The sequence below is a fragment of the Myotis nattereri genome (genome assembly GCF_964212035.1).
Source record: "Myotis nattereri genome assembly, chromosome: 13".
Classification (NCBI taxonomy): domain Eukaryota; kingdom Metazoa; phylum Chordata; class Mammalia; order Chiroptera; family Vespertilionidae; genus Myotis; species Myotis nattereri.
This window is the reverse complement of record NC_138088.1, coordinates 25,609,320-25,631,508: the sequence shown is the minus strand read 5'-3', so window position 1 is coordinate 25,631,508 and position 22,189 is coordinate 25,609,320. Positions and strand designations below refer to the sequence as shown.

At 38.5% G+C, this 22,189-nt stretch overlaps 1 protein-coding gene across 4 annotated transcripts in view; it reads right to left on the bottom strand.

The window, feature by feature from the left end:
- RTKN2 (rhotekin 2) overlaps positions 1-22,189 on the bottom strand; it is a 484,906-nt gene that overhangs the window by 64,622 nt on the left and 398,095 nt on the right. For 2 of the 4 annotated variants that reach the window (XM_081104876.1, XM_081104878.1), the window contains exon 1: positions 1,991-2,262. The exons of 1 other annotated variant lie outside the window; for it this stretch is intronic. In XM_081104876.1, coding sequence (XP_080961002.1) covers positions 1,991-2,050 — 60 coding nt within the window. In that variant the 5' untranslated portion in view covers positions 2,051-2,262. Of the gene's footprint in view, positions 1-1,990; positions 2,263-22,189 lie in introns of those variants that run through there. One more of the 4 variants, XM_081104879.1, reaches the window with a different exon arrangement.

Here is a 22,189-nt window from a genome sequence, read left to right as displayed (position 1 = left end):
ACACAGAACCTAGAGACAGAAGAACTTCCCTGGAGAGAACATGGCAAAAGATCCTGGACTGAACCTGACTACAGAAATTGGCAAGAGAACCTGACTAGAACCTGGTGACTGAACCTGGCTGGAGAACCTGGACAGAACCTGGCTGAAGAACCTAGCGAGGGAACATGGCCACAGAACCTGGCTGGAGAACCTGGAGAACCTAGCAAGAGAACATGGACACAGAACCTGGCTGGAGATCCAAAGCAGAACCTCTCTGGAGATCCTAACCAGAACTTCGCTGGAGATCCAGACCAGAACTTGGCTGGAGATCCTGGCTAGACTGCTGATCAACTGAACGCTGTCTCCGTGTCATTCCTTCTTCGCCGACTCCGTCTACGCCTTTGGGGACCCCTGGACCTGCTGGGGTTGGACCCCGGCAAAAAAGGTTAAAAATCACTGTTCTATGCTGTGAGTAGTCATGGGTGACTCCAAGGTTTGAGTAGACGTGTTTCACTACTGGACCAAAAATTTTGGTCCTATCCCTTCCTATTACGTGGCAAGTTCATTAATATCAAGGGAAGTACACCAAATAAAAAGTCAGTGTTAGTCAAGTATAAATTTTTCTTATATTCCTGCCAGATTGAATCCTATTACTATTTTGCAATTTTTCTCCAAAATCTTGACAGAAGGAATGCTACAGCTCAATTAATTTCCTGTTGCCTAAGTCAAGACAACATTAAGTATTATACCTTCCCACATGTAAATAATCCATGTAGCTAAACTTCTTTCATGACCTTATCCTCTTGTCTGTTTCGTATTATTCCTAAATATTACTGCTGCATGCAGCTAAATAAATGCTCTTTAACGGCTACACAACACCTATACAGTCAGTGCAAGAACCTCCGTAAATCGCCAATTCACTAGAAATCAAGATTTTTGTTAACAATTAGGATAAAATTACATAATAGGACAGCACAGAAGTATTTTACATCAAACTGTTCGAAATACTTGAAAATGCTGGTAAAAATTACTGACAAAGGCATTGGACTTTTTGCATAAGGATTCTTAATGTTTTTGCTTTCTTTTTCCCAGTACTACTGAAGCCTTCCTACCAATTTTGTACCTGCTGAGGTTTTTAAGATTCTAGAAAAGATAACAGGTTTCTAAGCAAAGGTTTGCCAGCTTTCTAAGCAAAGATAACATGTTGGACCATACAAAATTGCTACTATCCTACCAAACCAATTTTGACCTGCAAAACTGGCAATTTTATATGGTTTGACCTACTTCAGAAATAGGTAAAAGAAGGTGGAGATTAAAAATGGAAGTAAAGATCCTCTTTTATTAAAGACCCGAAAGTTGTGGTTTAAGAGTGTTTAAAGGATATCATGTTAATAACTGATTTTGCCAAGAAATAATGTTGGTCTATATTAAGTAAAAAGGTTTCTAACACGTTCCCATGGCAAACTAGCAAGCAGATTTCTATCCGATTCAAAAAGAATCGACTCTCAAACCAAGAAAATTGAGAGGCTACAGGGGGCCCCTCCGCCCCGCCCCCCAAGTTTATGTTGTGTGTAGACTGGCATTGCTCCAGTCACTGTGCTTCCACCGAACCCCGTGCAATAAGCAGCCCGTGCTCTCCTGGCCTCCGGGGGGCTTCTCGGAAATCCAGGGGCTCCCATTCCCCTGCGTCACCTACACCTGCGAAGAGACAAGTGTCTGCAACTTGGGGGCGTGGGGGCAGCGGACAGGTGCGCCCGGGAGCGCGCGGCGGGGCCCCCGGAATCGCGTCCCCATTCCGAGCCAGGTTCCTCCCCCGAGAAACCGGGGGGGGGGGGGGGGCGGGAGTGTGTGCAGATTCCCACGCGCCATCAGACCCTCCAAAGCCCGGTCTCCGAAGCCCTCCCCTTTGTTTCTGGCCGCGGCTGAATGGGAGGCGCGGGGTGCGGGCTTCCCCGACGACCAGACACAACGACGGCGCGAGGGCCTGAAGCCGGGCCCCCTCCTCACTCACCTGCTGAGCGGGGAGCCCCGCCGGGCCGAGCTCGGGACTCCTCTGCGTCAGCCCCTCCATCTCCAGCGCCACAGCCGGGGCCGCCGCCACTCGGCCGAAGATCAGATTTGAAAAGCCCGCCTCGGGCTGGAGCCGCGGGGGACGCCAACCGCCCGGCCGTACCAAGTCCCCGCCGCGGGGGGAGGGGGCGCAGGGACCTCGGAGCCCGCGCGCACGCGCAGTGGACGCGCCCGCGCCCCTCACCTTCCGCGCCGGAAGTTTGCCGAGACCCGAATTCTGAGAGCAGGGAGGCGGCCGGCCCAGTTAAGGCACTGATTGGGGTGTGGGCGGGGCCGAGAAAGGGGTGGGCGGGGCCGTAGGGAAAGTGTCCGCCCCTGAGCGCACCTGACCTAGCTCAAGGTATAGGGGCCTATAGCAGTGATGGCGAACCGGGGACATGCGAACTCATTTTTTTGGTTGATTTTTCTTTGTTAAATGGCATTTAAATATATAAAATAAACATCAGAAATATAAGTCTTTGTTTTACTATGGTTGCAAATATCAAAAAATTTCTATATGTCACAGGGCACCAGAGTTCAGTTAGGGTTTTTCAAAATGCTGACACGCCGAGCTCAAAAGGTTCGCCATCACTGGGGCTGATGGTTTTTGAGGCACCAGCTTTGCACGGGGAGACCTTCTGCCTGCATCCCACCGACGGCCTTCCAAAGCCAGGGGGCCGCTGACTCAAGCCTGCAGTCGCCGAGCTCCTGCACACACAGCTCAGGCACACATGGCGTCCCTAGGGACCATGGTCTTGCTCCCCAAGACCTAAGTGGCCAGCTCTTGCACTCACTCACACAGGGGCACTCAAATCACCGCCGTATGGGCCAGGCTGGTGAGACACCATGTCGGGCATTTCACAGGGACTGTTCTTCTGCCCAGTGTTTCTTTATAATTCCAGACCCCCCTCACCAGAGGAGTCTGTTCGTTCTTGCGGAAGCCCTCTTTCCTTACTCTTTCCCCACCAACATCCAAGGTGACAGCAAAATGGGGGATGTTCCCAGAGCCCCATTTCTTGCTGTTTCTAAAGACCAACACAAAGACACTTTTCAATTAAAGCGCTGCTGTCCCTCAAGGCCCACACAAAGACTCTTTGTAATTAAGGAGTTCTATTATTAATCATAATGGGAAAGTATGGTATCTTTAAAAAACACACACAAAATTAGAGTGCCAAAGATTTAAGGCCCTTGGGAGAGGTCCTTACAATTCATTGTCTCAGGCCCATCCTGACTTCTCCAAAAGGCAGCAGGAAGCCTCTCTGGCTTGTCCTTTTTTATCCTGAGGGGAATATCCCAAATCAGCCCCTCACCCCCTGCCCCCATCACCCTACACTGGTAAATGGGATGTCAAGGCCTTGGGCATTTTTCCTTCCATAAATAGGACCATATTTTTTATTAGCCTGAAATAGTCCTTGTTTGGATGTGTTGTTTCAATGTTCCAACAATCTCAATGTCCTACCGATTTAATATCCACTTGTCCCAAAGTGGACATTAGATTATATGGTCACAATATCCACGAGGCCCTTTAAAAAGCGGTTGGCTTGAAGATGTACTTCTAAAAATATGAGTGACTTTCCTCTCAAATGGGTAATTTGCCTCCTTGAACTAATGAGGTGATATTAGAAGCTGCCCAACTAAGGAATGACCCTCTCTTTACATTAGAGGTGTATGGGTCTTTAGAAATGGCCCATATCCTTATGCTCAGATATAAAATATTCAAAACTCAAAATCACCAACACAGGGTTCATCTCCTTCTCTCCAAACACTGATTTGAATTCCAGCGTCATTAGGTGCTCTTCCCCCCAGTGCACACCTCTTAGGCTTTCCACTTTGTGGTATAATTATTCCCTACTCAAAGTGAGTTGCATGAGACTGGTATAGTACCTGACTCATAAAAGTACACACAGGAAGACATGTATTATTTCTCAGATAACACACACAGCTCTCAGGTTCAGTTCAAAATACTTAATGAAACCATCATTTCATGGAAACAGGAGCAAGCCAAGCAATTTTAAATTGGATGTGGATGTAGGAATATTTGATGAGTAAATACTAGATACATAACTAGAGATCATTTATTTATAATACTCAAAGAAAGAAGGTCCTACTTAGTAATTATCTGTGGAATAGACAGTTGTTATTGAAGACCTTTCTCTTTGGAGAAGATATGATGTGGCCCTATCTCATTATTATCCATCTAGGGATGTACCCAGGAAGTGCTTAAGATATAACTATTATATGGCGATTAAAATACCTCAGATTAGGAATGTTGTTTCCTTATTTATCGCCAGGTCCTTTCTTGCTACTGCCAGTTTAATCAAACATGGTTTTCTCTGGTGTATGAAATGTACATAAAAATAGAATGGCCGAAACCGGTTTGGCTCAGTGGATAGAGCGTCGGCCTGTGGACTGAAAGGTCCCAGGTTCGATTCCGGTCAAGGGCATGTACCTGGGTTGCGGGCATATCCCCAGTTGGAGATGTGCAGGAGGCAGCTGATCGATGTTTCTCCCTCATCGATGTTTCTAACTCTCTATCTCTCTCTCCCATCGATGTTTCTAACTCTCTATCTCTCTCTCCCTTCCTCTCTGTAAAAAAAAAATCAATAAAATATATAAAAAAAAAATTATTAAAAAAAAAAATAGAATGATCCAAAGAAACTACCAAAGGTTACAGATTTCACATGCAGTAGGTTTGATAAGCTTGACATTGAATGAATGAATGAATGAATGAATGAAACAACTCCCTGAAAGTAAGAAGTACAGTACAGTACTATCTTTGACCAGCTCAAATTTCTGAGAGATAACATTTCGGCATCTCTCATTTGAGAGACAACATCCCACCCTCCTTGTGCTCCTACAGTAGGTGGATGCCCATCCAACTGCTCAGGTGAAGGCTGAGTGATTAAATTACTGTCCTACCAATATTACTTCCCATTATAAGCTCAACATTTAATGCCACTTATAACATAAATATTAGTTATATCTAAGATAAATAGATGATATTTAATAATTAAATAGAAAATCCATATCTGACATAGGTAGGTCAACCAATTTAGATAATACTAATAAATGTTAAAGTATATTTTTCTTTTCTTTATTTCCTATATTCTTCCTTTTAGCTTTCTAAATGGCCAAAAGAAAAGAAAATGCTGAACTTGAAATCAACTCTTTTACATAATGACCCATTATTTTTTAAAGTGTGATTTGCCTCAGAACAGGTAACTTAAGATTTCAAATATCTTCCTAGAGTCTCTTAAATAAAAAATATATATAGTCTACTAAAAGTTATCTTGGTACTTCATTTACTCATCTGTTATATTGTAGGTAATGAATTTAAAATGAACTTCATAGACTAGAAGTATATTTTGAATTATATACCAAAAATAAAAGAAGGAGCTGTAGTAAAGATGCTATGCGGAGACACTGCATTTACTTAAATGAATAGGCCATAATCCAGAAAGAGCTGAAGCATCATATAATCATAAGAAGGATATGGAATACAGAGTACATGTGAGGACTTATTAGCCCTATGACCTTGGGCAAGCCATTCATTTTCCTTATCTATAAAACAAGTATAATAATACCCAGCTTGTTTTTTAAAAGTTGATGTGAGACTCAAATGAGATAAGATTTGTGCGAGTGCTTTGTAAATTGTTTATCCCACACAAACACAAGGCATTGCTACCGAAGGCAGAAAGTATCAGCACCTATGCGCAAATGCACAGGACCCACAAATCACTGAGAACTGAATGAGACAAGCTTATATTTAAAAGGATATATTCAAGATAGATCACCAACCACTGAAAAATAATCAATACCTAGATTAAGTATAAAGAACTCCCACAAGTTAAGAAAAATCTAACTGGAAAATGGTCAAAAGTGATGATAAGCCTATTGTAGGACTGACCCTAAATAGCAGATAAAATGTGAAATTTGTAATTTACAGATTAACACCCCAAAGATATAATATTTTATAATCACTAGATTGGTAAATATTAAGAAGTTTGACAAGGGTTGGTGAGATACAAGTCAAAAGGATATTATACACTGGTAGATGGGATGTCAATTTGTTCAATAAGCTTAAAAAAAATCAGAACTACCTTGAAAAGTTGAAAATGTATATACCCAGTAATGTTACTCTTAGGAATATATATCCTAGGGAAATTCTTGCAGGTGTGTACCAGCAACATTGCTTATAATAGTAAAAGGATTAAAGCAACTAAAATGCACATTTCAGGAGAATGAATAAAAATTATTGTGATTTAGCCAATGAAATATTCTATATCAGTAATAACAAGTAAACCATAGAGATATGCAACATCGTAGCTAAATCTTTTTTAAAAAGTATATATTTTAATCCTCACCCGAGGATATTTTTTCCATTGATTTTCTTTAGAGAGAGTGGAAGGGAGGGAAGGGGAGAGAGAGGAACATTGATATGAGAGAGACACATCTATTAGTTGCCTCCCACTCAAGCCCTAACTGGGCCAAGGATAGAACCTGTAACTGAAATATATGCTCTTGACCAGGAATTGAACCCAAGATCCTTTGGTCCAAGGGCCACTGCCCTAATCACTGAGCAAAACCAGCCAGGGCAAATCTTAGAAATATTGAATGAAGAAATCAAGTTGCAGAGGAGTACATAGAATATACAATTTTTATAAAGCTGAATAATAACAAAGAAATTAAACAACATGTTGTTTAGGAATACCTACATGTGATAAAAGTGTATATTAAAAAAGGAAGATAGTCCTGAATACAAAACCCAGGACAGTGATTATCTCTGAAAGGCAGGGAATGGGATAGAGACAGATCATGAAGATAAAAAGTTACTGGTAAGGTTTTAGTTCTTAAGTTGGGTGATGGATTCACGAGTACTCATTTTAATGTTTACCTGATAACTTTTATATTTATACTAGAGACCTGGTGCACAGATTCATGCACCAGTGGGGTCCCTTGGCCTTGCCTGCATCCTCTCACAATCTGGGACCCCTTGGGGGGATGTCAGACTGCCAATTTCGGCCTGATTCCCCACAGGCCAGGCCAAGGGCCTCTAGTATGCATATAAGATCTTTAGTTAATCTCTTCCCGCCCTTTCCCCTCCCTGCTTCCTTCTGAGATTCATCAGTCTGTTCCATGTTTCCATGCCTGTGCATTAAGCATCTTCCTCCTGGTGGTCAGTGCATGTCATAGCCACCTGTCGGACGGTCGAATGATCCCTTAGGCTTTTATATATATAGATATAAGATATATTCATTTGTGCGCCTCAAACATTTCGTAATAAGAAATAATTCTAAAATATTTAAAATATTCTTGTACAAGTTGAACAAAGGTGATAATGTATGGTATTTTAAAAGATCCTCACTTGGCAACATAATAATATATTTTTTGACTTGCAAAATTTGACTTACATTTGACTGGTTTCCAATAAATTTTACTATGTGAAAGTGTGGAAAGCACAGCTGGAATGCAACAACACCTATCCCAGGGAGAGAGGACATTAGGCCATGTGGATTTATCTGTGAACACTTCAGAGCCACGACTTCGAAGCTCGGTTTGGGGATGGGGTGGATGGAATTTGCAAAGGATGGGAGGTTTTGTCAGCAGGTGGGGAAGAAATTAAGTGCAATTTGAGTTATTACTGTTAATGTGACCTGCATATTACGCACAGGCATACGGGTATTGGAATGACATTAAGATCAGAGAGCACTTTACTGAGTAAGCAAATCAGCCAGAGGAATTAGTTACATGACTTGAATAAATGATCCTCAAACTGTGGCACACAAAGACTTTCCAAGGTTTATATAGGCCTGGGCAGTTTAAAAGGAATCATTGTCAAGATCTTCAACTTATGATCCCTATCCTAAAATTGATCTACCTAACAACTTGCCTGCTGTCTAGGCCTCACATTAGTCTCCCTTTAACAATTTCCTTTTCCTACTGGACAAAGAAAGGCATCATTTACCCATTCAGACTGGTTGCCCCAGGGTATAAAACCATCTGGGGCCCTAAGGGACAATAAAATGTATTGGTGTTGATGTTGCTGTAAGTGAGGAACCAGGGCTTCAGTGCTTACATTTAAAATGAAAACCAGATGTGGGCTGGATGTTGAAACCTGTGTCATTTTAGTATTATTTTATATTCACCCATGCACACATAAAATAATTGGAGGGGGAAAAGGATTCATTCATCTCATTATGTGATTGATTTCCAGGAAAAATTTGCATTTGATGTATAACATTGGTCCATTATATTTGTTATATACTTATTTTGTTCTTATTAGTTGTGTTCTACCAAGAATTTTAATAACACAGTCCAAAAAAACACAAAAAACCCCCAACAACTCTAGAATTAAATCTTAAAGCTAAATGAAATATAAAAAATGTATAAAATTCCAATTTGCATACATATGTTTGCTGCAGAGAAACATGGTAGGATCACAAAAATAATTTATATGAGCATAATATTCTGTGGAAGAATTAGAATAAAACTACAAGTTCAAATAGTAAAAGGAACAATGTAAAGTTTCCAACTTACAGATAAAGTTGTTCATACTTATTTGGAAATGAATGATGGTGTCTAGGTACCAAATCTTTAACATTTTGGATTCCACTGGATATACGTAATAAGTACAATGCTTTAAATTTTAAATTGTAATTATTTTCAATACACCAGCAATTATATCCTGGGAAACTATTTGAACATATGCTAAACATAACAGATGCTACCTTAAATATAAATAAGGAATAAAAAGTTATTTAAACTTCATATAGGTGCTTTGCAAAAAATTTTGTTTGAAAATTGCTGACTTAAATCTCGAATAGCATCACCCTACAATACCAGGATGCATCCATGTCCAACAGAAAGGCACTCTTGCAGACTCACTTCCTCAATTTTTTCTGTTTCTGTTTACTCGACTTCCCATACCCTTCACAATCTCTCATATGCACCTCTGGTTTCCCAGGCAGGCTCAGCTCCTTCTCTAGGTAATTATATTCTTTAGGTGTATTAATGTCATCAATTAAGCTAAGGACAAATTCTTCTCTTCCTGCTTTGGTTATGTAATGTTGTCTAGAGATATTCACCTACATTTTCTCTATCTCAAGACTATCTTGGCTATTATTGGGTCTTTGCATCACGCTTCTTAAGTTCTGAAGAAACAAAAAAGAAATGCGTTGAAGTTTTTATTGGGATTGCATTGAATTTGGAAGGGAATAATATACTTAAGATATTGGCATTCCTATCCATGAACATCACATGTTGCAAACAAACATCTCCTTTAATGTCCTTCGAAAAAGTTTTACAGTTTTTTTTTCACATAGGTATTGCATATCTTGTTTCATATACAGGGTGGGGCAAAAGTAGGTTCATAGCTGTTCATATGGAAAATGACACAACAATTAATACATAATAATACAATAATAAACTGTGTTTTGCATACTCATATCTACTTTAGCCCCACCCAGTATTTTTTGGATTCCTTATATATCTTCTTACTATTTTAAATAATTACTTGAAAATATGTCTTCTGTGTGCTACATCCAGATACCTTGCTAAATTCTCTTAATATTTATAATAAACTGTAGGTTTGGGGGGATATTCTATGTAGACAACTACATGTGAATAATACATAATTTTGGTTTTAAGGGAAACTCACCATATTATCTTTGTTTTCTCCTGCAAATGTAGCCACCTTGCTCAGTGTCTCAACAAGGTCATATTCCCAGATGTTCACACTGAATGTGTCCAAAGGGGAAAATGGAAAAGACGGGATTTTGCAGAGGGTAGAACAAAGAGCCACGGAGAATAATGGACTGGAAAGCCCCTTCCAGGTCTTCCCAGGGAAAAGCCCTCTCCCCTGGGGAGAGAGAGGATCCTTACAGTATCTGCCCTGGGCTTTCACACTTGCTATAGACCAGCCCTGCTGTGCCTGCCATTTTCCTTTCTAAGTGGGAATTGTTATTGCGGTTACCCGAATGTGCTCCACCAGTGTCCTGTATATTGGATGTCTGGGGATCAGATGATTTGCTTACTTAATTCATACGTTTCTGGTTCAAGAGGAGCCACACGCAGACATGAAGCACGTTTCTCCCTGATGTGGGGACTACAGTATAACACTCATAACTCCTGCTTGTTGAGCTTGATGTTCTCACTACATGACACTTTGTTTTTCCTCCTTCCGGGAGGGGTGAGTACATACTGCCTATAGAAAGGGGAGTAGATTGAATATTTAGTGCTTAGAGGGACTATTGTAATCAGTGACATTCACCAAATATTTCTGGTTCGGTTCACTGCCTCAAAGGTTTGCCCATTTGCAGTTAGCCATGACCATGAAGTATGCTTTGGCTGATGAACCATGAGCAGAAGTGTTTGTGGATCAGCTTTAAGAGCAGTGTGATTTGCTATAATTTGCTTTTCCTCTATGCCATTGACAGGCAACTTTTCAGATAGTGGGTGGTACGGTATCTGGGGTTTCAGACAGAGAGAACTAAAGAGAGGTCCAAGACATCTTGTGGTGGACATGTATTCAAAGCAAGGAATGCATTCTTATTGTTTTGAGCCACTGGATCTGGGGATTGTTTGTCGCTAGCCCATCCTGAGTGATACAAGTACCAAACTGAGAGATAGGATTTAAAGTGTAATCTGAGCCTGATCACCTAATATCTATGTTCCAAGTGACTTGACATCTCTAAACCTAACTTTCTTTACCTAGGAATGTAGGACTAATAATGCTTGCCCTCTCTGCTTCACAGGTTTGCTTTTGGTAGCCAGTATGTGTGAACATGTTTGAAAAATGTAAAGCATGTGCAAAAATATGCTTGTAGTATCATTAACAAGATTGAATTGGTTTATTTCCATCTATATAATGCCAATCCCAGGAAGATAACATTAGGGAAGTTATGAAAACTCGAGATGCAAATCAGATAACAGTGGAATGAATGACTTGATAATTTCAGCACAAGTAGTGCTAGCTTCATCTAACATAGCTAAGAAACTATGCATACCTCATTTTATAACCATAAACTCCTTTAAAGCATCTTTAATGCTTTGGAGTTTTATTGTAAGTTAAAGAGTTGTAACTAACAAAAACAAAACCAAAGAGAATTTTAGAAGAAAAATGTTTATTTTTGCCTTATAAAATATTATATTTTTATTTCATGTGATGTCAAGTTGAACATTTGCATACCACAAATTCCAGTCAGGCTTATTTAAACTGTCTTATTTTCAAACTCCATCTGCTTATATTTCAACCCAAAATTCTGAGTTCCCAGTTGACCCTTGTCTTCCTTTGAGATCACCATTATCAGAAAGAATAAATCATAAAGCCTTGTAAAAATGCAATTGCTATTATTTTCTGAAAACCCAAAGGCAGGAGAACATCCTATGACCTTTCCAGAGTGTGTGATCTTGTTTAGAAGTTCTGGTCTTAGGGAATTGTTGTTTTTGGCTTGCCATTTGCTGTGTTATGAATGTTCAGGCAGGTTGGGCAGGGCTCTATAAAGTGCTATGTTGACTGGTGCTATCACAGTAATGATGATGATGTGTGATGAATAATTTTACATGAAACACTTAGCTCCTTCTCTTACATATAAAATACCTGAAATGGATTACTTATCTCTGTCTCTTCTGGTCTTGCATTTGGAAATCTAAAATTTTGGAATTCATTTTCCTGATTAGTTGTGCTCAGATTAGGTGTTAAATAATAGCTAATGCTAAGCAAACGCTTACTTTTTGCTGATCCTTGTTCTAATTTCTTTCTACCTATTAACTCTGCCATGAATATAATTTCATTTCTTCAAACTCTTTCGGTTACTTACAGAAAGAAAATCATTCATTTACAAAGCATGCACTAAATTCTTTTTAATAAGTAAATAAATTCTGAAATAAGTAAATAAATCATTAAATAGTATATAGTGTTAACAAGAAACTTTTTATCACTTGTAGCTCAAATAAGATCACTCTGACTCCATGAAGGACGTTTGTGCATGCTAGTGAATGTAATCATCAGATATACATCTTTATTTTTTATGTCCTGACAATTCATCCTTTGGAGTTTTATTTCTTTGCTTTGTGGATGTTGGTACAACAAGGACACTTTCTCTCTAGCACAGTATAAATAAAATCTGATATTTTGCCTGTAGGTTTAATATATCTTCCTTAATGTGTAGCTCTAAATATACTGAAGAATGATGTAGCATATATTTTCTTCATATTTGAAAAGTGTCTAAGCAAAATATTCTTTAAAAATATCGCTATGCTCAGGAAAAGGAACTCATATTAAATAGAAAAGACAAGGTAATCTCCCCGCTGAAAGAATTTTCTGCCCAATGCCTAGATCTTAGTTTTCTGCATAGTTTTTACTTAATCGAATTCTACTTTGCTTCTTTGCTTAGTAGTTTTTATGTTCAAGCTAATTATAGACATTACATATGAAATAATATGTATTTTATTATTTAAGATAGAATCAGTTTCTACTTTTGGGCATTATGTACTGAAACTAAATTTGCCTCTATTAACTATGTTTAAAATTCATAAAATAAAAAGAATGGTTAAAGAAATTAGGATTACCATAAATTACTTTTTAACATAATGCAGTTTTAATAAAAATTAGTTTTATAAGCTTTGAAAATGGCTGTAGAAAAAATTTATAGAATTCTTAAAAACCATTTGTGTATCTCATTGATTTTTTATATCTTAAGTCATTAATAGGGGAAGCAACTAATTATTGATTATGCACGTTAATTACCTTTGGTTATTCAAAAAATATCTCTCCCTGAAAAAATTTAGGCTGTACCAGACAAATTCATTTTAATAGAATAACTGGTTAAATTTTTTAAATAAATAGATTTTACCACATGTACTTTGAATATGAAAATAGTTTGGTAATTGTCACCAAATGTACAAGGTAGATGCTATACTATGTGTTTCTAAGATACAGAATAAAATCTATTGTGTAACAAGTTAGCTATAAAAGATCTAGGCTGATGTCAATTCTTCATGGCTTAATAAGGTCAGAATTTTTATGACTATTGGCAAACTGTATTGCAGAACATTAAGAGGGAAGAAGATTCAATCATAGAATTGTAGAAATTAGAACAAGCCTTAGAGAGTATCTATCTGATTCTAGTCCATAACTTTATAGAAGAGGTAAGAAACAATGTAATCATTATACAATATTATAAAAATAACAAGATAATTTATTATCAAGTACTTTTTAATACACTAATGGGGCACATTGGCAATCTATTCTGAAAGAACTTTAGTAATATGATAAATTGCTAACTTTCATTTATTATGTATTTGTATGAACATTGACATATACTATATGTCATTCTGGAGTACCTAATGGTTTTCTGATGTGGCCTTTTGGATGACAGCATTTACTAAACGTGACTTGGTTGTTCATGGTGGGCTACCACAATATTTTCCATCATTTAAAAATGAATGCTGCCCTGGCCAGTGTGGGTCAGTGGGTTGGAGCATTGTCCTGTGCACTGAAGGGTCACAGGTTCCATTCCTGGTCAGTCACATACTCTGATTGCTGTTTTATCCCCTATTAGGGTGCATACGGCGGCAACTGATTGATGTTTCCCTCCCACATCAATGTCTCTCTCTCTCTTTCTCTCTCTCAGAATCAACAAAAGCATATCTTCCAGTGAGGAAAAAAGAAAGGAAGGAAGGAAGAACCATATATTGTGCTTATTTTCAATTTTATATTATTTTTAAAAATGACTGTTTATAGTATTGGTAAAGTTTTCACCCAGGTAGCAATACATGATTTTTCCAAGGGCTATCTTTTTTTGTTTATTTCTCAAGTATAACAGCAATATATGAAAAGCTATTGCTATGATTTGTCTCTCCAGCTGTGGATAGTTAGACGGAAAGAAAAGAGAGAGTGAGAAAGAAAAGGTGCCCATTACTGAACATTCTTCTGTGGTACTTGTTTTCCTGCCTGCCATATCCAACTGTCATAGTTCATGTAAGATTCATTGACCAACCAGGGGTTCAGTGATGGTGACAGCTGCAATACCTTTTAAATAAAATGCTTCCTTGACTGCACTATGGTACAGCTGCATCCACGACAGAACAAATATATTGATTCATCCACTGAGAAAGACATTTGTTCTTCCTTATAGTAGCAGCAATTTTTCCCTTCCAAATAAAGCAAAATCTAACTTTTAAGATAGAATTCTTGAACAATAGCACATCTCTCTCTCTCTCTCTCTCTCTAAAGGCAAGAGAATTTATTTTCAGGTTTTATTAGAGAAAGCTTACCATTAGAAGTGTAACCACACATAGCATTTTATGTGCTAAATTTTTAAATTTTTGATTTTTCAGATGAAAAGTATAACAAGCCCTAGCAGATCTGGCTCAGTGGACGGAGCATCAGCCTACAGACTAAAGGGTCATGGGTTTGATTCAGGTCAAGAGTACATACCTCGGTTGTAGGCTTAATCCCCAACCCTGGTCTGGGCAAGTGCAGGAAGCAGCTAATTGATGTGTCTCTCTCACATGGATGTTTCTCTTCTCTCTGTCTCTCCCCTTCCCTTCTACTCTCTCTAAAAATCAATGGAAAAATATCCTCAGGTGAGGATTAACAACAACAACAGCAACAAAAAGGAAAGAAAAGTATAACAAAAAGACTTGATGCCTCCACCCCTAGGCTCAATACTCCCATATACTTTGCAAAATTCTGTGTCTAATCAATTTCTCAGGATCATTATTATTTATTTCTGTGACTACATTTCAAACCTCAAATTAACAAGATTAATATCAGAAGGTTATACAACACTAGGTAAAATGTCAATCTGATTCCACAGTAATCAACTTAAAAAATGAAACCACAAATTATTATGATCATCATATTTATGACTGTATGAATGAAGTTATTTATACCAGAATGTGAATAAGTATCATTCATGTATCATTAAAATAACTTATGTCAAGTACTTGACTAAATTATTGAATTACTTTCAATATTAATTATTTCATACAAATATCTAGCAAGAATAGCCAGTCAAAATTAATTAATGATCAATTGGGATAGATTATTTCTCTTGGCTCTCATTTGCTTTTCTAATAATCAACTTGCTTTCTTCTAAAATAGATCAATATAAAATGAGTCCTAGTCATTTAGACTTCCATTTTTTAATAAACCAAACTGTTTAAAGAAATGAATGATTCTCTTGTAAGTTATTAATTCTTAGAGATATTATAAATCATGTTTTCATCCTTTAAATCTGATATGCTCATTTTCTCTTTAATTATTGTGCACTAATATGATAATACCACAGTAATTTTATTAGTTCTACTTCTAATACATTTTGTAAAAATTGATTTGTTCTAAAATGAATCATATTTGATTTCATAACTCAAACATTCCTCTCATTATTACACTATTGATTAAGGGGAACATTTTCAAGATGTTTAGCTAAACGTATAAAAGGGACATTAATGTCTTTAATTTTTAAATTATTTTGTTCTCTGATTTGAATTTTTGTGACTCAATGTTTAGTACACAAATGTCCCACGAATTTTGGTTAGAATCCAAGAGATTAAGAATCAAACTCTTGGGCTTTATTTTTGTAGAAAATCATATTATCTAGTAAGCCTTAGTGAAGAATACAGATCTGAAATGTCAAGTGAGGATTAAACCTTTGAATCTTAGGAATTTTGAAGAGATGCTGGGATTTTGACAAAGGTTTAAGCTCTTCCATGGTTACTATACTATTTGAGAAAGGTCATTCCCTTTATGTATTTGTAGAATTTACCATTTAATTTAGCAATTTTTCTAAGTTATGCATGAAGGAAAAAAATGTGAAAATAACTGCAGAATAAGCAGAATAATTATTTCAAAAACACATTTTTAAAAATTCTACCAGCCAATTATTCTTAATGTTAAGTTTATCATTTAACTTAATTGGGGTCAATGCCTTTCTCACCTACATTACTAAAAAGTCATATATGTTTTCCTAATGGCTTTGATTTTATAGCTTATGTACCTACTCAAATGACTTCTATGCTAAATAAATGGTATGCTTAGGAAAGCAGGCCACTTTTCTTGGTGTTTTCTACACCTTCTAAACATTCTCCCCACATGAAAATGGAATTGGAGCCTGTTTGCTTAGATAACGTCGTAATCTTTCTAGTATCCCTATGATGGAAAGTATAAATTAGAGGCTTTGCATATAATAACAGCAGCTAATACTTACTTGGTGTCCTTGTTTGCAGTCATGATGCTTAGTGCTTTATATGTTTTATCTTATTTAATTCTCACAACCTGAGGCAGGTAAATACAGAAGAGGAAAGGAAGACGATTCACAAGTTAAATAACTTGCTTGATTCATGTAGCTAATAAGTGAGCACCTGGCTGGGACTTAAACCAGGTCTGTTTGATTCTAGAGCTTACTTACTATACTACCTTTCCAATTGCAATGAAATGAAATAGAATAGATTAGAATGGAATCAACATAACACAACACAATACAATGGGATAGACTGTGCCTGATAGGGTTTAGAACCAAATGTTTATTGCAATTAAAAAGACATGTCAAAACTCTGATCTGTACCAAATAAACCTGAATAAACCTGAATTGATTGATCACCACAAAATGAAATCTTAAAAGGTACTAGAAATATGTAGACCCATTCACATACGTGGAATCTTTAAGTAGAAGCTAAAATGAGGATTGTTTTTCCTTCCTGCTGGTTACCCAAGTATTCCCACCCTAGATTTAATGATTTGCTTGATTTTGTTCTTTTATTATTCAACTAGAGGCCAAGTGCATGAAATTCATGCACTGGTAGGGTTCACAGCAGCTGCCGGCTACCGGTCGGGGCCTCCTTCCCTTCCCCTGGCTGGCCCTGCCCCCTGGTCAAACTCCCAGATGATCTCCTGGTTGAGGGGACAATTTGCATACTATGCTTTTATTATATAGGATTCGTGATATTATCAGCCTGAGGATTTTAAATATTATTTTGCCAATTTTGTGGGGAAATGAGAAGGTTTCTTACTATTCTGTTTGCCCACCCCCACCATCCAGTCACTGTCTTTGCTCTGTGCAATGGAGGCAGAGCCTTGTGACCTGCATCTCCCATGGTCCTTTCCTGCTGGCTTCTGGTTGGTTCAACCAGTGGGAATCACTGGCAGCAGTTGGAGGATGGGGGCCAGTGTTTCTTCCTCATCCCCTCCTGTTTTGAGCAGTGATTGTACTTCTTCCTAGGTTCAGCTTCTACTCCAAGGCTCCAACTGTCATTGGACAGCAGTAATATCATCTCCTCTTAATCCCTTCAGGCATAAGGGCTCCAACAGTTCCTTTGTTGCTAGACCCTAGGTGCCTCATCATACCCTATTGTTTTCCTTCACTCTGCTCACAGATCAAGGAAGAGACCCTGAATCTTCTGAGTTGGATTCTCTTTCCTGCAGGAATCCTTACTGATAAAGTTATTTATTATGATTATTATTTTAAAATAAATTTGAGTTTAGAGTGTCTTGGTGGTCGCTAAATGATTCAGATGGGAACTAAAGCTACCATAAGCCACTCCTTGGTAATGGTCTGGGCATACAGTTGTGAATAAATGAGACGTGATTCCTGACCTGATAGGACTTCTAACTAGATTGAAATTTCTAACATGCAAGGTCACATTTGTCGAATTGTGTTCCTGCTGCAGATGTACCTCATATGTTTGTTCAAAGCTGATGCCCAGGCCTCACCAGGTCTCCTGATTTTCTTTCCACATGGACATTGATACGCAAACATTTTGCTATAGCACAACCATGCTTTCAACTGTATAAAGTAAATAATTCAGCATTTGATTAGCATAAAATTATTTAAGTACTTTAAAAACACATTTCCATGGTATTACATTAACACTAACAATAAACAAAAAATTAATATTTGGATATTATGATTGCAAGTTGCAGTCATGAAGTACTTTAAACATTCATGTTTTGGGGGCATTACAAAATGTGGAGGAAAATTTAGATTTACACAAAATATGATTTGAATATACCATAGCTTAAAAATATTTAAATGATTTTAGAGAGTTAAAAACTGCAGTTAAGATTAGCATTCAGCTTGGTTCCCTGAACAGGTTATATTTTTATTCATTAAAATATCATTATAATCAGGAGAGTTTGGTATCTCAAATAATTGTGCTTGGCACAAGGCTCATTTCTCTATACTACTCATTCCAAATTAGTCCAGCTGCCCTGCTGATGTCTATTTTCTGAACCTATTATGAAAGCTGAGAAAACTTAGTGTATATAAAATTGTCTCCAAAATTTGGAGGAAATTCATGCAAAAGGCAATAACAAGCTTGCTTCTCATATGTACAGCTATAATTAAATTGGAAAATATAAAAGCCATCTGTCCTGGCTTTTGAAAAAATAAAGCAACATCATTTAGAAACAATTGGAAAGAATATTTAATTTACAAATGGTTCAGTCTTTAAAAGTGACTGAATCTGTACTAAAAAATACATTTTTTTTTTTTTACTGAAGAAGCTTACTTTTTTTTGGAAGAAAACTTCTGAGTCCCAATTCTGCCAGTCAACCGAGTGCATTATGTCTTTATGTTCTATGCTATTTTACTGTTAAATTTTTTTTTAAACAGTGAGCAACGGAATGATATGCATTTGTAGAATGTGCAGTGAATAAAAGCACATTAATCTTAAATTCTAAAAATATTTTTGTCTCAAAGATTGAAAACAAAAATAAAGATAAAGAACCCTATAAAATAAATCTGGTTTTATGTTAATACTAGAGGCCCGGTGCACAAAAATTTGTGCACTTGGCAGGAGGTGGGGGGGGGGGGTGGTCCCTCAGCCCAGCCTGTGCCCTCTCGCAGTCTGGGACTCCTCAGGGGATGACCACCTGCTGGCTTAGGCCCGCTTCCCTGAGGATTAGGCCTAAACTGGCAATCAGACATCCCTCTGGCAGCCCGGGGGCCCTCGGGGGATGTCCACTTGCCAGCAGGGAGCAGGCCTAAGCTGCAGTCTGACATCCTTAGTGCTGGTGAGGAGGCAGGAGAGGCTCCCACCACCACTGCTGTACTGGCAGCAGGCAGCCTGGCTTGTGACTAAGCAGAGCTCCCCCTGTGGGAGCACACTGACCACCAGGGGGCAGCTCCTGCATTGAGCGTCTGCCCCCTGGTGGTCAGTGTGTGTCATAGTGACCAGTCATTCCCAGTCATTCTGCTGTTAGGGTCAATTTGCACATTACCCTTTTAGTATATACGATAGAGGCCTGGTGCACAGGTGGGGACCGGCTGGTTTGCCCTGAAGGGTGTCCCGGATCAGGGTGGGGGTCCCGCTTGGGTGCCTGGCCAGCCTGGGTGAGGGGCTGATGGCTGTTTGCAGCTGGTCACACCTCCTTCAGGGTGGGGGTCCCCACTGGGGTGCCTGGCCAGTCTGGGTGAGGGGCTAAGGGCCATTTTCAGGCTGGCCAACCCCACCCCTGCCCCTGGCGACAGAAGCTCCCAGCCTTTCCTTTTCTTCTTTTTTCTTTTTTATTCTGGGATTTATTTACCTACTATAATTGAAACTTCGTAGCCTTGAGAGGCGATCAGAGCCGGCCAGGGCGGGCGGGAGGGAAAGCCTCCTTCTCGCTCCAGCTCCGTGGCCACGGCTGGCTGAAAGCAGGTATCTGGGGTTTATTTACCTTCTATAATTGAAACTTTGTTGCTCTGAGTGGAGCTCAGAGCTGGCCGCGGCAGGCGGGAAGTTGGCTTCTTCCATCATTGGGGCAACCAAACCTCCTGCTTGCTCCAGCTCTGTGGCTGCCGACCGCCATCTTGGTTGGGTTAATTTGCATATAGTTGCTCTGATTGGCTGGTGGGCATGGCTTAAGGCATAGTGAGGGTACAGTCAATTTGCATGTTTGTCTTTTATTAGTGTAGATTATACCAAAGCCCTAAGTAAGTACATGAATACTGAGCACACATGAATATTTGGGTGAATCTATAATGAAAATATGGATAGAAAACACATTTTCTAAAATGAATAACCTTTATAATTTTTATTTATTTGGTAATAATACACTAAATTATAGGGGATTGCTCTTAAATATTTTAAAATGTATAATAAAAAAGAAAATTTTAAATGAGACATCTTATACATGATTGGTTGCAAAAGACAGTAACTGCCTCAAAGTAGCTTAAATAAATGAACTATTTTTCCTCACATACCTGAAAATTCCATGGAAAATCAGTGTGGTAGACCCTGGTAGTGGTTTACCCCCTCATATGACTTTTTTTTTTTTTCTTGCTGGAAGAACCTATCTCTCCTTGTGGAGGTAAAAAATGACAGATCTACACTTGCCCAGTCTCCCTTGCAGCTGGGGTATGGCCATGTGACCAATCTGGTCAATGAGATATAAGGAGAAGTCAACTTGGGATCCTTGGGAAAGACTATCATTCCTGATAAAAAGAGAGAGGAGAGTCCACTTTTTCTTTTTTTTCTGCCTTTGGTCATGGTTGTGTGAGGATGTGTTCCTGCAGTGGTTAAACAAGAGGTGTGGGCCAAGAGCTCTGATTTTGTTTACTGAATCCATGCTAGAACAGTCTACTCCCAAACTCTTCATTATGAGGAAATTAAATGCATACTTTTAAAGGAATATTTTGCTATTTGTAGCCAATGGCACTCTAGTTGATATTGCTGATTTCAGGCTTGGCTGCGTTCAGAAGCTTAAGGGATATTATGAAATCTTCATCTGCTTTTCTCACAGCTCTGTTTTTCCTCAATATTGGCTTCATGTTCAGGCCTCAGGTAGTGGCCTCAGGCAGGTTCAAACTAACATCAAATTTACTGATATCAGTTTTAGCCTAAGGAGAACTTCTCCCCAAAAAGTACAGAGACAGTCTTGGGATTTAGTCAGATTCCTCTGATTTGATTTCTGAACCCTTTCCTGGAAAAATCTCTCCAGCCAAGGACGTGAAGTCTAGCGAGCAGGTCTCCTGAACACCCCAATGCTGGGGTTTATCCTACTCAAACTACTCAGAGATTTGAGCAATTTCCAATGTTGTTAACTGAAAAATAAAAGTTATGCTACATAGACAAACAAAACAAATAAGCAACAACAACAAAAAGCCAGATGTTCGGTAAAATAATAAAAATAAATAGACAGAATGTATAGTGAAAAAATGTAGCCTTGGAAATACTTCTTGCCACGAGTGGGTAAGATGACAATGAGTTTTAGAAAGCTGAGATGGTGAGAGAGTACCATGAGCAAAATCAAGAGGCAGGGAGCTCTTGGAGCATTTGGCTAATTCCAGGCTACTGCCAACTCTGCTGGGGCCTTGGGCAAGTTTTCTAGTTTCTGGTTGTTTTTTCTTCAGTAAGCAAACAATGGGTTGGGAAGTAGGGAAAGGATGCATAGAACAGGAACCTTCCCAAAATTCTTCAGGGATTTAAAATCTGACTATTCTAGTGTAACTTCTTATTACAATATCTCTAATGGCTCTGGCAGAGCCTAAAAACAACGAGTTTTTAATTGTGGAAAGTATGAAGTTGACAACCTACCCCGTTTTCTAATTATTGACAGGGGAGAAAAAGACTTTAGTTTAACACTGAATAACAGATAATCAAAGTCATCATGTTTGGGAAATGGTCCCCTAAAGTTAACAGCCTTATAATTAACCACCCATTTTCTAAAGATACATTTTACTATTTTTGTCTCAGTGAATTCACCAAGAAGCTATGTTGTTCAAGTGAAAAGGTCATTTGGTGTCTTCCTGAGTTGTTCTGTTTTGATAATGCAACTTTTTAAAGCTAAAATTTTCTTGGCCTTCCTTGAGGCTTCAAATATCCATTCACACTCATTTACCCATATTCTAGAACAGGTACACTGTTAACTATTGTGAAAACATGAATTACTAAGCCCATTTGCACCCCCCACTGGATAATACAGAAAAGCTCAAAAATTGTACAAAAAGTTCAGAAAGTGAAGAGGAGAAAGTAAGAGAACAGAAATTATCTAGGGGGATTAAAGTTAATAAAAGAAGATTTCTTCTGGGAGGGTTTTATGATGAGAGGGTAAGAACACCTGAGTCATATTACTGATCATCCTGAACTTGGGACCTATTTGTTCTAAAACAAAAACAAACAAAACAGCCCAACCTGCGTGGCTCAGTGTTGAGCATTGATCTATGAACCAGAAGGT